General features: G+C 40.6%; 1 protein-coding gene across 2 annotated transcripts in view; it reads right to left on the bottom strand.

The window, feature by feature from the left end:
* Window positions 1–874: 874 nt before the first annotated feature.
* Window positions 875–14,817, bottom strand: part of aspg (asparaginase homolog (S. cerevisiae)) — a 92,665-nt gene continuing 78,722 nt past the window's right edge. For both annotated transcript variants that reach the window (XM_069916548.1, XM_069916549.1), the window contains one exon: window positions 875–3,445. In XM_069916548.1, the coding sequence (XP_069772649.1) occupies window positions 3,434–3,445 (12 nt within the window). In that variant the 3' untranslated portion in view covers window positions 875–3,433. The remainder of the gene's footprint in view (window positions 3,446–14,817) is intronic.

Raw genomic sequence — 14,817 nt, 5'->3', positions numbered from 1 at the left:
TGACATCCAGCATCTCCAGGTTCAACAACAGTTTCTTTCCCACAGCTATCAGTCTCTTGAACCTCTCCTTAGCACATTAACCATAGACTGCTCCAACACCACCAAAAAACAGTCTGCACTATGACAAAACCACCTTTTTTTCTTGCACTACGGTAACTGAATATTTATTGTATTCCTTTTGAATGTATTAAGGTTTTAATTTAATGTATGCTAGCACAGTCTTTTTTAAAATTTCTTTTCAGTTGCAGTAAGAAAATTTTTTTGTGCACATGTATGTTGTATAATATTAATGAATCCATTGTCACATGCATAATGTTTACTTAAATTATTTTCTCCTGCTTTCCTTTCTCACCTTTCCTCCTATCCAACTCCAATTATCACTGTGGGCCTGTGCTCCTCCCCTCCCCCCTTTGTTCCCTTCTTCCCCAGCTTTTTTATCCAGGCATCTGCTTACTTTTTGTTCATACCTTGAAGAAGTGTTCAGATCTGAAACATTGATTATCTATCTTTACCTCCTATAGATGCTGAAAAACCTACCAAGTTCCTCCAGCATTTTAGTGGTTTTACTACACTCACAATGTCTGCAGACTTTGAGCACTATTTATTGTTCAATCACCATCAGTAACAAGCGATGATCAAGACATTAAGGTATTGCTGTTTGAGGGAGTTTGCTGGGCATTTCTTATTAAGCACTTCTATCCAAGAAACTTGATGTAACCTTGTCCCATATTAATTCAAAACCTTGTGCAATATGAGGACGCCTTATCTAATTAATTTATCATTCAATAAATTAAGCAAATCTTGATAAGAATCTAAACTCTAAAAATTCACGAGTAAAACAGATCACACAAAAAAATCCTGAGGCACAAATAAATGTTTTAAAATAGCATTTTATTTTGCACTTTGTCAAGCAAACAGGAAAAATAAAATGAGCAAAATGACATACAAATACAAGCATGTCTAAACTTATATATAAAAACTTGAATAGCTCAATGATCATCTTAAAACAACAATTATTTTAAATCTCTGCCCAAGGGACATTTTGAAGTTTTGGAGTATTCCATTACAATTGCGCGTGGCCTTTACTATTAACTGAAAACTGGGAATATCAACATGAATGAAGAATGACACAACTACCAATGCAAGACATCACAAGGGAATAATGCCAAAATTAGTGATCAAATAAAATCCATTGAGAAAGTAGAGACCCTCATATCAGAATATGAAAGCAGCCAAATAAATCTCACTGGACTTCATTTCATGTAGATTATCCAAAATGAGTGAACTATTTGCACAAAATTCCAAGCTATTCAAATATATTCACATTTACAAAAAAATCAGAAGTTTGTTTACTCGTGTAATTCCAAATAAAAGTATATTATTTGGAGATAGAGGGGACATATTTCTTTATCAACATGGCAATGATCTCTTGAATCTATAAATAGATTGAAATGCAATGAACTACTATTGGAAGTCTACAATGGGATGTGCCATATTTTAGAACCAATACTATGGAGGACAAATAAGTTTTGGATCACAAGTGCTAAACAAGTGTGGAAGTATCTGCTGTGGGAGCATATTTACCATTGAAGTCATTGTAGTTGAATAATAAGGGCAATGCATAACTAGAAGTTGATACCCCAACATCTTTTATTGTCACAATATTGGGCATAAGCATCCAAATGTAACATTTCTCTCATGTGCTCATAATTTTTATCCACTGCTTCAATGTCTGTTAACTCTTTATCTTCCCTCCTGGGTTGTTTCATGATAAATGAGAAAGATATTCAATTTAGTAGAGAGTTTAAACTAGGTAGAATACACCTGAAGGGTTTGTCCTTCAGCATTTACAATCCAGCTCACTCTATATCAGGCATTTTAGAGGGAGTGGCAGGTTGATGATGGGGTTTTGCTAGCTAGGTTATTTGACATATTTGATTAACAGGTGCGTGTAAAGTCTGGCACAATTCTAATAACAAGTGCAAAAAAAAAATCTGCTGAGGAACTCAGCAGGAAAGCTGTTGCTGTGAAAGGATTATTGAAACCTCATGTTGAGAATCTGCATCAGGGCTGAGAATATAGAGGGTTAGATGGCTGGCGTAAAGAGGGATGAGGGAAGGTGAGACATGGGGTGGCAAGCAATATGTAGAACAATAGGCACATGTAGGGGGAGGGGTAGAGTTGGGAGAAAGCGGCCAGGGCAGGAAATGTAGTGGGTTAAGTGTGTGGGTGATAGGCAGATGGAACCACGCGGGGTGTTTCAGACCAGCCATAACTAATGACTGACCTCAAACGATTAAAATTCATACATTTTCTATGGTTGTGTGATCAAAAATCCTTTATAAATGTTATTTGCTAAAATTTTAACTGGTTATATTTGTTGGAATCCCGATTCAAGTCATGATGTTATGCAGCATAAATGTTCTAAATATGTCTGAAACTCTGTTCCCAATCCCTGTCCCTTCATTCCCTGGAGAGATTTGGATCACGTACAGCAGAAGAGATTTGGTTTAATCTGGCATCATGTTTAGTGCAGACATTGTTCGCTGATGGGCCAGTTCCTATGCTGCACTGTTCTACGTTCCTTTATTTAATGCTTCAGACCAGCCGTAAATGGAAAATCACCTAATGCAATTAAAATGGCAGGTAATTCTGCAAAAATCCTTTCATACTTACTCTTTCTCCATTACATGTAACAAAGTTTATTTTAACTCAACTCTCTATATCAGTGTGCACTATTCTCAGGATTACTCCTAAATTTCTAGTGGTCAGGGTAATTAACTTTTGGGTGACTGAACCTGCATGTGCAATGTTTTGTAGTATATCATCCACTTTTTTGGAAAAAAAAGTCCTCATATGCACAAGTGAATGTAATAACACCCTTCCAAATGCAGATCAGTGGACTGAAGTAAACTGCAAAGGTGCATTTCTCAGTGCTACTAGTTGCTACCAGGTGATAAATAATAATGGCAGCAGTAAAGCAAAATTCCTTGTTGATACTAAATGGCAGGGATCAGATGAATTTTTAGCATCTCAACACTCAGCTAAGCACAATGCCAGCTAAACACTGAAGTGAAGCAAACAGCTAAAACAGTGTAGATCAATTCCCCAAGCACAAACTGCAGGCAGTAGCAAAGAAAATGTTCATAGCATGCCAGGATCAATAATTGTTCAGTTATTTTCCATTGTTCCAAGGGAGGTGGAGGAATGAAGTATTTTTATGAAAATGCTCCCAAATAACTTTAAATCTAATATATGAGAATTGCACTGAAAAAAATGGATGTCACGAGACTTTTTTTGAAAAAAGATTTGAGGCAATATAAAGTTCATTCAACATTTTCAAATGAATCTTACATATTCACAATAATTTCCAGTTGCAATCCAGGGTACAACCCCATGTCATGATTTGACTTGGCGGCAGATGCGACTGAAGTCAATAAAACAGCTGGAAAAAAAAACAAATACAGCAAATGTCATGTTCTTGATGTTACAGAAGTTCCATAAAACTCAAACAAAATGATAAACAATTTTCTGTTACAATAATAAATTCTGCTTCAATCAAGATAAGTTAGTTGGGAAAGGGGGATTCATGCTTTAACATCACACCAAAGCATTTTTCATCCTCAGGCGATCTTGTAGAATAATAAAAGTACACCAAGACACAGCAATGTTGATGTTAACCTAGAACGAGTTCCCTGGTATAAATGGCTATACGATCTCTGCATGGCATGCCAATGACCATTTCAGCTGTGGGTCGCTGCTGCAGACTTCAACAGAGCCCTTGAGTGGCAGCTGCATTTTCAGTTTCCACAAAGTTTGCATGGAAATGTACCATCCTGGGGCGAAGACATAATTATCTTTTTTGGGGAGGAGTAAAGAGAAGGGAGGGGAAAGAGAATGTCACGGACTAAGCCGTCTATCCAGGATGGATTTGAGGAGTGGTTTCTGAATACAATCAAATCTACAGTGGGATGGGGAAGAGTCGGGTAGACATTGGAGACCCAGGGAAATCAGAGGATCAAAGCTATCAAATGGGGCAATCAGGGAGGGAAAAGATGCATGAGTGGACTTCAACAATCACTCCCAGGATAGTGTGGAGAGATCTCATTGGCAACATCCCAAATGTAATACAGTCAGACAAATCTTGCATCAACAGGCTCATACAAGGCCTGACTTTTACAAATATGAAATATTTCCCAAAATGGTCATCATTGTGAATGCCTTCATCTAAATTTCATTTTAATTGCATAATATTGAAATAAACTGCATTGCAAAACCGAATTTCTAAAACATTCTCTTCCTTGCCTGTTGGTACTCATGTACAGTACTATCAAATTGTGCAGAAAAATATTTCAATTCATGGAGCACAGAAATTAGACAGCTCCATTGAACTTAAAACATTGTTACAACAGATGACATGACTATCTTGTGTGCCGATTTTTATCCTGAACTCAATGGCATTAAGGTATCCAATTGAATGATTATTATTGTGTCTTTCAGAGTGAGAACAGTGGCTCTTAATCAGTTTTTATCTACACTTTATGCAATAGACATTTCTGAAACCAAACAGATGGACAATTTGCACTATTTTTTCTGAAAGTGTTACATGGCAATAAATAGCTTTCCATTCAGAAATTTCAGCCCATTTGCAAGATTACCAGATGTTCTCGAAGCCATGGCAAGAGTCTAATAGAAGTTCTGAGTTAAATTCATAAAGATTTATATTTAGCCCAAAAGCATTCTGTGAAGTTTTATTGTGTAATCCCTTTATTCAAGCATATGGGCTCAAATCTCTGAGCAGGAAATGTAGAGTATGAAGTTTCCTGAACCCATGCAAATAAAATGGCATTCACCTATTATCCACAATCTTCACCTACCAGAATCTCTCTCCCACCTGGTTCAATCTGTCCCACATCTCTCATTGAATGGTTCCCATGATCAGCTTCCTTACTCCTCAGATTCCAACACTTGTAGGCTAACCACCCTCTTGCTTTCGTCTCTACCTCCATTCTCCCCTCCACTAATCAGGCTTCATCTGCCCCTTTCTTCTCACTTCCATATCTACTTCCACCTATCACATACCTGTCTCATCTCCTGACTCCACCCAATCCAGCCTTTTCTGCCTACCATTGCTCACTCCAGCTCAATCCATCAACTGTATCACACCCTTCTTTTTATACCAATCATCTTTCTTCTTCACTCCCAATCCTGATGAAGGGTCTTCACCTGAAATGTCAATCATTCCTGCCTGGCTGCTTCTCAAACCACCCTCCTCCCTCCCCCACAGGTGCTGTTCAATCCGCTGAGTTTCTCCAGCAGTCTGCTTTTTGCTCCAGATTTGAGCATCTGCAGTCTCTTGTGTCTGCAAGATGAAGTATCATGTGTTAACACTGCATATTTCCTGAGGAGTAAATGGAGGGCACAATCCTGATGTAACTACCAGGATCAGTATCCACAGACTTTCAGGATCGAAGAATCTGTTTCCAAAGAGTTGGTAGCAAGAGGCCACATTGCGAACTAAGCCACATTTCCACATTTTATATTAATATTCCAGCATAGATAACCTTGATCCTAAATTATATCCCATTTATTTCTAGTTTTGCTTTTTTGTAATATTACTTTCTCCAAAAAATTCAGTTTCCAATTTGACAGAGAATATCAAATTATAACCATTTGTTTTGTGAATATATTACTAACCTTCCTTTACACTTGTTTTCATGCCGATCAAAATAATCACTATTTAAGCATTATAATTTAACATTTCTATTGGGTTACTTCACAAATATTTTTGTTTCATTGATGGGGGAAAAGTTCAAACTATTCCCCTTGCTCCACCTGCTGAACCAGCACGATATCCTTGCCACTATTTTTATATAGGAAGTGGCAATGATAATTTAATGTTATTCTTTTAAATTTCTAAATACTAAACCATATGTTTCATTTGGCTCTTTAATAATCTAATTTACATGCATTACAATCTTGAATGGCTGAAATATTATTGGAGCCGGGAGCAGTGAGCAGATAATTCCATAAAAAGAAAGAGAAAAAGACTCAAGCCAGCTGTCACAATCAGTTATTGCTTTGTTCGTCTGTTTAAATATTTTTCTTCTCATTTCACCCTAAATGTTTTAAATAATTACAACTAGATATTGATTCAATTAAACAATTACTTTTGAGACACAAGATAATGCAGATGCTGGGACATGGAACAAAAAAAAGCCACTGGGAGAACTAAAGAAGAAAATCTAGAATGTATTTAATTCCGCACACCATTGCCACACTGACATGCCAGCTCATGGCCTCATGTACTACAAACTGAGGCTGCCCGCAAATTGGAGGAACACCTTTAATTCCTTTGCAGCAGTCTCCACAGATAGCATCAATATTGACTTCCAATTCTGCTCTCCCCCCCACGAGTCTCTCTTTCCCTACCTCTGTGAGCTACCCTTAGCCCTCTGCCCTCTCCCCCTCCAACTTCTATATCTTCGACACGGCTGGCAGGGTTGTGGTGGGGGGGGGGCAGTGGTTGTGTAGAAGAGAAATGTGTCTGCATGCCACATTTTCCACATTTCTGACAAAAGACTCAGTCCAAAAATATTGACTGCTCTTTACTTCCTGTGGATGTTGTGTGACCTGCACTTTGATATATCAATGGGGGAACTCACCAGGACAGCATCTATGGAGAAAAATGGACAATCAACACAGGACTAAATGTGTACAGGGGAGATAACTAGATAGCTAGCAATAAAGAGACAAGGGGGATAAATGGGGCGAGAGCCGCTGTGATAATTGGAGTGAAACACTATAGTCTGTAGATGCTGTGATTGTAGTAAAACTCATGCTGGAGGAACTCAGCCAGTCTCGCAGCGTCCATATGAGTTGCATACCAGCAAGGAGGAATTGATTGGCAGATAAAAGTTTGGTGGGTTGGGGGGGGGAAGAGAGAGAGAGAGAGAGAGAGAGAGAGAGAGAGAGAGAGAGAGAGAGAGACCCAGTGGGAGGAGTGTCAGTGATGGGCAGATGGAGTTGATGGAGGTGGGGGAAACTAAGCAACAGGGGATGGCGGGGGGGGGGGGTTGTAGTTTGGAAAGGAGGGTATGTGTGAGAAGTGGGGATAGATCAGAGATCAGAAGGAGTCAGAGGGGAAGCAAATATTTGAAATTGGAGAACTTAACGTTCATGCCATTTGTCTGTAAACTACCCCCAAGCTGTTATTGCACGCACCCTGGCAATGGATGAGGTTGAGGATGGACAGATCAGTGTGGGAATGGGAAGGGGAGGTGAAATAGCTTCCAATTGGGTGCTCTAGATGAACACTGCAGACAGAACGCAGTTTCTCAACAGAGGGATTACCTAGTCTGTGCTTGGTCTCTCTGATGTTGATATAGTACTTCAGGAGTACCAAATGCAATGGATGAGGTTGGAGGTGCATGTGAATTCTAGTCTCACCTGGATTCACCATTTATCCCTGGACAGATGTGAGGGAGGTGGTTTATGGAAAGGTTTTACACCTCCCTTGTGTACAGAGGAAAGTACTGGGGCGGGGGATAGATTGAGTGAACAAGGGATGCATGGAAAGAGTAGTCCCTTCAGAAAGCTTGAATGATGTGATTGGTGGTGGGATCAAGTTATAGCAGGCAGAACAATTACTTTATTGCTATCAATAAAAATAGACTAGTGAAAAAATGTTAAGGCCATGTCAACAGCAAAGAGGCAATTCCAAGGGAAGCCAGAGACAAAACCAGATACCCGCCAGCTATGGCAGGGACTGCAGGCCATTACGTACATCAAACCAAGGCCGAACACCATAAATAGCTGTGATGCTTCACTACCGATGAGCCTTTTGTGCTCACTTTGAAAAGGACAACTCAACAATGCTAAAGGGAATACATGAAGAAACTGATCACACTGTGATATCTGTCTCTGAGGCCAACTCAGAACACCGTTCAACAGGGTGAACCCTCGGAAGGCATCAGGCCCTGATAGTATACCTGGTAGGGTAGTGAAATTCTGTGGCAAGGTGCTCATAGACATTATCAATCCCTCAGTGCAGCAGTTGGATGTTCCCACCTGCTTCAAAAGGGCATCAATCATCCTGGAGTCCGAGACCAGTGCGAGTGCCACAGTAACTATTGCCGAGTAGCACTAACACCTACTATGATAAAATGCTAAAGAAGTTGGTCCCAGCAAAAATCGACTTGCACCTAAGTAAAGATCTGGACCCACTGCAATTCACCTACTGTCACAATAGCTCTACAGCAGATGCAATAGCATTGGCTCTCCACTCAGTTCCGGATCACCTACACGACAGCTCAACTTTCAACACCATCCTACCCTCAGTGCTGGTTAATGAGTTCCAAAACCTGGGCGACAGCACTCTCGTCTGCAACTGGATCCTTGACTTCCTCATCAGAAGACTACAGTCAGCACAAATAACAAACAATGTCTCCTCCTCACTCACGACCAACATGGATGCACCTCAAAAATGCATGCTTAGCCCACTGCGCTGCTTGCTCTACACCCTTGACTGTGTGATTAGGCACAATTCAAATGTTATCTATAAATTTATCGATGACACCTTGGTCGTGGGCAGAATCACAGATCGGCAATGTGGAAGTGTACTGGAGGGAGATAGTTGAGTGGTGCCATTACAACCTTGCACTCAACTTCAGGAAAACCAAGGAGAAGACTGTGGGCTTCAGGAAGGGAAAAATTAGGAGAACACGAATCAATCCTCAAACGGTCAACAGTGGATAGGGTTAAGAACTTCAAATTCCTGGGTGTCGCCATTCCTGAGGATCTGTCCTGGGGTCTCCATGTCAATGCAATCACAAAGAAGGCTCGCCAAGTGGCAATACTTCGCAAAGTATTTGAGGAGATTTGGTATGTCACCAAATTTCTACAGGTGTATGTAGAAAGAATTGTGACTGGTTGCACCACTGTCTGGTATGGAGGTGCCAATGCACAGGACAAGAAAAGAAAATGACAGTTGTAAACTCAGCCAGTGTCATCACAGGCATCAGTTTCCACTCCACTGAGGACATCTGCAAGAGGTGGTATCTAAAGAAAGCAGCCTCTCTCCTCAAGGTCCCCCACTGCCCAGGCCATGCCCTCTTCACAATGCTACCTTCAAGAAACAAGAGCCTGAAGGTGAACACCCAGCAGCACAAGGACAACTTCTTCCCCTCTGCCATCAGATTTCTTAATGGACAATGAGCCACAAACACTAGCTCACTTTCTCTTATTTTTGCTCTAATTTATTTATTTTTCAATGTAATTTTATCGCAATATTTGCATTGTAATGCTGTTGCAAAACAACAAATTTTGTGACACATTCATGATAATAAATTCTGATTCTGAGGTTTGAACATTTCTAAAATTAGAAATTTTATCTAAAATTTGAGACGTTTCTGACCAATTTAAAGCAGACAGCAGATGTTTAAATGTTTGTATATTAAATGCTTATATGATCCTTTTCAACCAGTGTGGGTGGAATTTTTTCCCCTCAGATAGCATTAATGAAGCTATGTCACAAAATAATTACAGATGAGCAAAGCTTGTGCACAGATTTCAGCATTTTCTTGAAGTTCCCTTCAACTCTTTACATGTATTTGCTTATAATATAAACTACAATTTCACACTGCTCCTCTACAGCAGATTTTAAAAGCAGGTTCTCCCTTCCCAAAAGCAAAGGATACTTCAAGCAAAAAAATTATGACTCAGGATGTGGTAACTTTTGCAGTCTAGCAAGTTACAGATTTATAAAACAAGTCCCACCACTACCATCCAGCACATCCCTTACCATCCAGATGATTATTGTGAAGAATGCAATCGTTTATTATGAACCTTTACACAATTCTGCAGCTGGGTTGGGCCATGCTTCGATGTGGAAAGCATCACGCTCATCAGGTTTGTCCTGACCTGCAGCTCATACCAACAGATGCCGTAATCATATCAATGCAGAATTGTCCTGTCTTTAGATTGGCTGCACCTGAATGGCATTAACCAATCAGAAACTAAAAAAAAGTCAGACACTTTCCTTTTTTCAAAAATCAGAATATAATCAGGAACCAAATTAATGAAGACATCTTCAAACCAAAATATTACAAAAACATCTTGGGCCAATTAAAAGCATTTGGTTGAAGTTGCATTGATGGAATTCATATTCTAAATCCGTACATTTCCCATGCAATTCATTTTTACAGAGATGGACCTTATTTTTTGAAGTAAAATAATTCACAGTAAAAATGAATGGCTGCTCATTCTTAAATAAACACCAAGTTTAATTATCTGCATAACTTTACATATTCGCACCAAGCATTTGCCGCATCTAGCAGCACGGGTATAAGGAAAAATTACCCAATATCCATTTAGGTTAATTACAGTATGAATTTAAGTTTCCTTGAGACCAATAAAATTGCTTTCAAAGATTGGGAAGAGCCAGGAGAAAAAAGATTTTAATTGTTTAAAGGATTGATCACTAAAACTATCCCATTTAAAAAAATTTAATAAGTTGCATAGGAACTCCAATGAATTCAGGATGTTCAGAAATTATGATTAAATATATTATACACAATATTAATATTTTTACATTATTGAGTTGAATTGAGAGAAAGAGAGAGGTGAATGGAGGGGGAGGGGCAGAGGGGGAGGGAGCGGGCAGGAGGGGTCAGTTACTCTGGACACTGCTATCTGACCAGATGATTTCACCATTCAGAGACTGGATTGGAACCTGGATTCTGGAAAAGGGAGAGGAGGCTTTTTCATTAACATTGGGTGGTGGATGGACATTGGAGTTATGTCAATCTCCTGCTTTACTGCCTTAGAGTAAATCTCGATTAAATGCAGACCCTTCTATCTACCCCGATGCCAATTGTGAACAGGCACTTGCAGAGCTCAATGATGTGGTCATTAAACAAGAGATGGCCCAGCCTGACACACTACAAATTTAGTCAGTGACTTTAACCAGGCTGTGTCAAGGAAACCCTGCCCAACTACCACCAGCATGTAATCTGCTGTACCAGATGACCCAGCAAGAAAAGGCCTGCCGTTCTTTCCCAAGATCATATTTTGGCAAGTTGGATCACCTGGCAGAGCTCCTTCCGCCTTCATACAAACAGCCTAAAAAGAGAGGGTCCGGAGATCAGGACAACAAGCAAATGGTCGCAGGAGGCTGTAGAACTTCCTTGAGTTAGTGGATTGGGTGGTGTTCAAGGACTCAGCTGAGGTTCTAAATTATTACATTAGGGCTGTCACAGACTTTATCAAAACAGCTGTGGCTAAGTGTGTCCCCACCAAATCATTCAGGAGTTTCCCCCAACCAGAAGCCCCGGATGAATAATGAAATCCAGAACCTTCTGAGAGCCAGATCACAGGCATTTAAGTTCAGAGATTCAGATCAATCCAGAAGGAGCAGGGTATGACCTGCGAAAATCTATCTTCCAGGCGAGGTGAAGGTTCCGGATGAAAATGTAAACAACAAGGGACACCCAAAAGGTGTGGCAGGGCCTCAATGTATAACCTGTTACAAAACCAAAATGGTGAAGTTGTAGACAGCAAAGCTTCTCTTCCAGAGGAACTCAACTCATTCTACGTCCGATTTGACGACAGTAACAGTGAAGAAACACTCCTCTGCTCCCTCACACCCCCTGATAATCCAACCTGTCCATACGTACTGTCTTCAGAAGAGTGAATCCAAGGAAAACATCCAGCCAGGATGGAGTACCTGGCCGAGTATTGAAGATCTGTGCTGATCAGCTTACCAAGGTATTCACAGATATCTTCAATATCTCACTCCAGTAGGGTGTTTTAAACTGGCATCAATCATACCTCTTTAATGACTATTGACCAGTAGCATTTACATCAACAGTGAGGAAGTGTTTAGAAAGGCTGGTGTTGAAGCATATCAGCTGCTGTCTGAGCAGTGAAATGGATACATTCCAGTTCACCTATCGGAAAAACATCTCCTCCACAATCTCCATCAGTAGCAGAGCACTGTGTTCTTAGCCCCCTGCTCAACTCACTTTGTACCTATGACTGTGTGGCTCGGTACGACAATATCACCATCTACAAATTTGCCGACACTACCATGGGTTGTATAGAGGAAGGTGATGAGTCAGCAGACAGGAGAGAGATTGAAAACCTGGCTGAGTGGTGCACCAACAACAACCTTGCACTCAGTGTCACCAAAACTAAGGAGATGATTGTTGACTTCAGGAAAGGAAAGCCAAATGTATAAAATCACATCATTGGGGAATCAGAGAAGAAGTGGGTAAGCAAATTTGAATTCTTGGGAGTCACTATCTCGAAAGAACTTTCCTGGACCCAACATACCGATGGCCTAGTGAACAAAGCATGTCACAGTCTCAACTTCCTCAGGAGTTTGTGGAGGTTTGGCCTGACATCTGAAATCCTGGCAAATTTCTCTCCCACCCCCTCTCTCACTTATACTCTCTCCACTCCCCTTTCACTCTCCCTCCCTCTCCCCTTAGGTGCCATAAGGCTTGGGCCACCAGGTTCAGCTGCTACCCTTCCACAAGAGAGGGGGGGGAAGAGAGAGGGGGGAAAAGAGAGAGAGGTGGGGGAAAGAGAGGGGGAAGAGAGGGGAATGGGGGGAAGAGAGAGGGGGAACGGGGAAGAGAGAGGGGGAACGGGGGAAGAGAGAGGGGGAACAGGGGGAAGAGAGAGGGGAAAAGGGGGGAGGGTGATGGAGAAGGGAAGGCAATGGAGAGAGAGCTGAACTGCTGTACACTCATGCTGCAGTTTTTCATCACTTAATAATCTGCTCTTCTATTTTTCCTACCAAAGTGGATGACCTCACATTAACTAACATTGTACTCCATCTGCCAGCCCTTTGCCCACTCACCTAACTGAACTATATCCTTCTGCAGCCTCTCCACGTCATCTGTACAATTTGCTTTTCCACTCAATTTAGTATCATCTGCAAACCTGGCTACACTCTGTCCCCTCTTCAGTGTAAATAGTGAACAGCTGCGGGAGGTGCATGTCAGATTTGGCCCCTGTGGCCCCTCTTACCTCTGTTGCCAATCAGAAAACACCCATTTTATCCTGACTCCTCAATCAATCCTCAATCCATGCCAATATATTTCCCCGACTCCATTCATCTATATCTTATTGTTAAGCCTCTTATGTGACACCTTATCAAATGCCTTCTGGAAATCCAAATATACAACATCAACCTGTTCCCCTCTATCTACTGTACCCATTATATCCTCAAAATACTCCAGCAAGTTTGTCAAACAAGACCTGCCCTTTCTGAATCCATGCTGCGTCTGCCTGATGGAACCCCTTTGTTCCAAATGTCTTGCTATTTCATCCTTAATGATAGCTTCAAGCATTTTCCTGACTAGACATTAAGCTAACTGGCCAACAGTTACCAGTTTTCCACCTTCATCTCTTTTTAAAAAGTATTTGCTGTCTTCCAAACTGCCGGGACCTGCCCAGAATCTAGAGAATTTTGGTAAATGACTACCAATGCATCAACTATAACTCCCGCCATTTCCTTCAGTGCCCTGGGATACATCCCATCAGGACCAGGGGATTCGTCCACTTTTAGTCCCATTAGTTTGCTCATTACTATCTCTTTTGTAACAATTATTTTTATCAAGGCCCTCACCTCCCTTTGCATCCTCATCTCCACTCTTTGGCATACTGGACGTGTCTTCTACCATGAAGACTGTCAAAATATTTGTTCAAAGCCTCGGCCATTTCCTCATTACTCAATGTCAATCTCCCTTTCTCATCTTCCAAGGGACTTATGTTGACTCTAGCCACTCTCTTCCATTTTACATATTTATAAATTTACCTTCAGAATCCTTCTTCCTTTATTTCTTTGTTCTTTGTTGCCTTTTAAAGTTTTCCCAATCCTTCAGTTCCCAACTACACTTGGCTAATTTGAACACAAACTTTTAATTTTATACTTTCCTTTATTTCCTCAGTTAACCAAAGCTGCCCTTATTTTTAACTGGAATGTATTTTTGTTGAGGATTGTGAAAAATCTCTTTGAAAATCTTCCACTGTTCCTCAAATGTTCTGCCAACTAGCCTGACCAATTCCTCCCTCATCCTGTTGTAGTCTCCCCTTTTCAAGCATAATACACTAGTTTTAGATCTAACTATTCCACCCTCCATCTGTATGAGAAATTCAATCTTACTATGATCACTTTTTCCAAGAGGGTCCCTAACTACTAGATCATTCATTTTACCTATCTCATTGCACAATACTAAATCTAAAATAGCATTCTCCCTTGTTGGTTCCTTAACATGCTGCTTAAGAAAGCTATCACAGGTGCATTCAATCAAGTTATCCTCCAGACTCCCTTGACCAACTTGATTTTTGCAATCTACATGGAAGTTAAAATCCCCCACGACAACTGCCGTTCCATTCTTACATGCCTCAGCTATCTCTCGGTTAATGGCCTGTGCCTCTGTGCTATTGTTATTTGGTGGGCGATAGACAACTCCCACCAGTGATTTTTTTCCTTTTACTATTCTTAATCTTTAACCAGATGGACTCACCATTCTGTATCATCTCTCACTACTGACCTGATTTCATCCTTAATTAAGAGCACCATCCCACCACCTTTATCTTCCTGTCTATCTTTTTGCATTACATGATACCCTTGAATATTTAATTCCCAATCATGCCCACCTTGCAACATGTTTCTGTGACGGCCACTAAATCATATGCCTGGGTACTGATTTGCGCCTCAAGTTCAGATAAAGTGTCCTTATCCTCATTGTCCTTTTAGAATTTAGTGTCCTCTCCATCTTTTGCTTTTGACTTTTCTGCCCTCTA

This window comes from Narcine bancroftii, chromosome 2 (genome assembly GCF_036971445.1).
Source record: "Narcine bancroftii isolate sNarBan1 chromosome 2, sNarBan1.hap1, whole genome shotgun sequence".
In the NCBI taxonomy this organism is placed as follows: domain Eukaryota; kingdom Metazoa; phylum Chordata; class Chondrichthyes; order Torpediniformes; family Narcinidae; genus Narcine; species Narcine bancroftii.
This window is presented reverse-complemented; position numbering and strand designations above follow the sequence as displayed.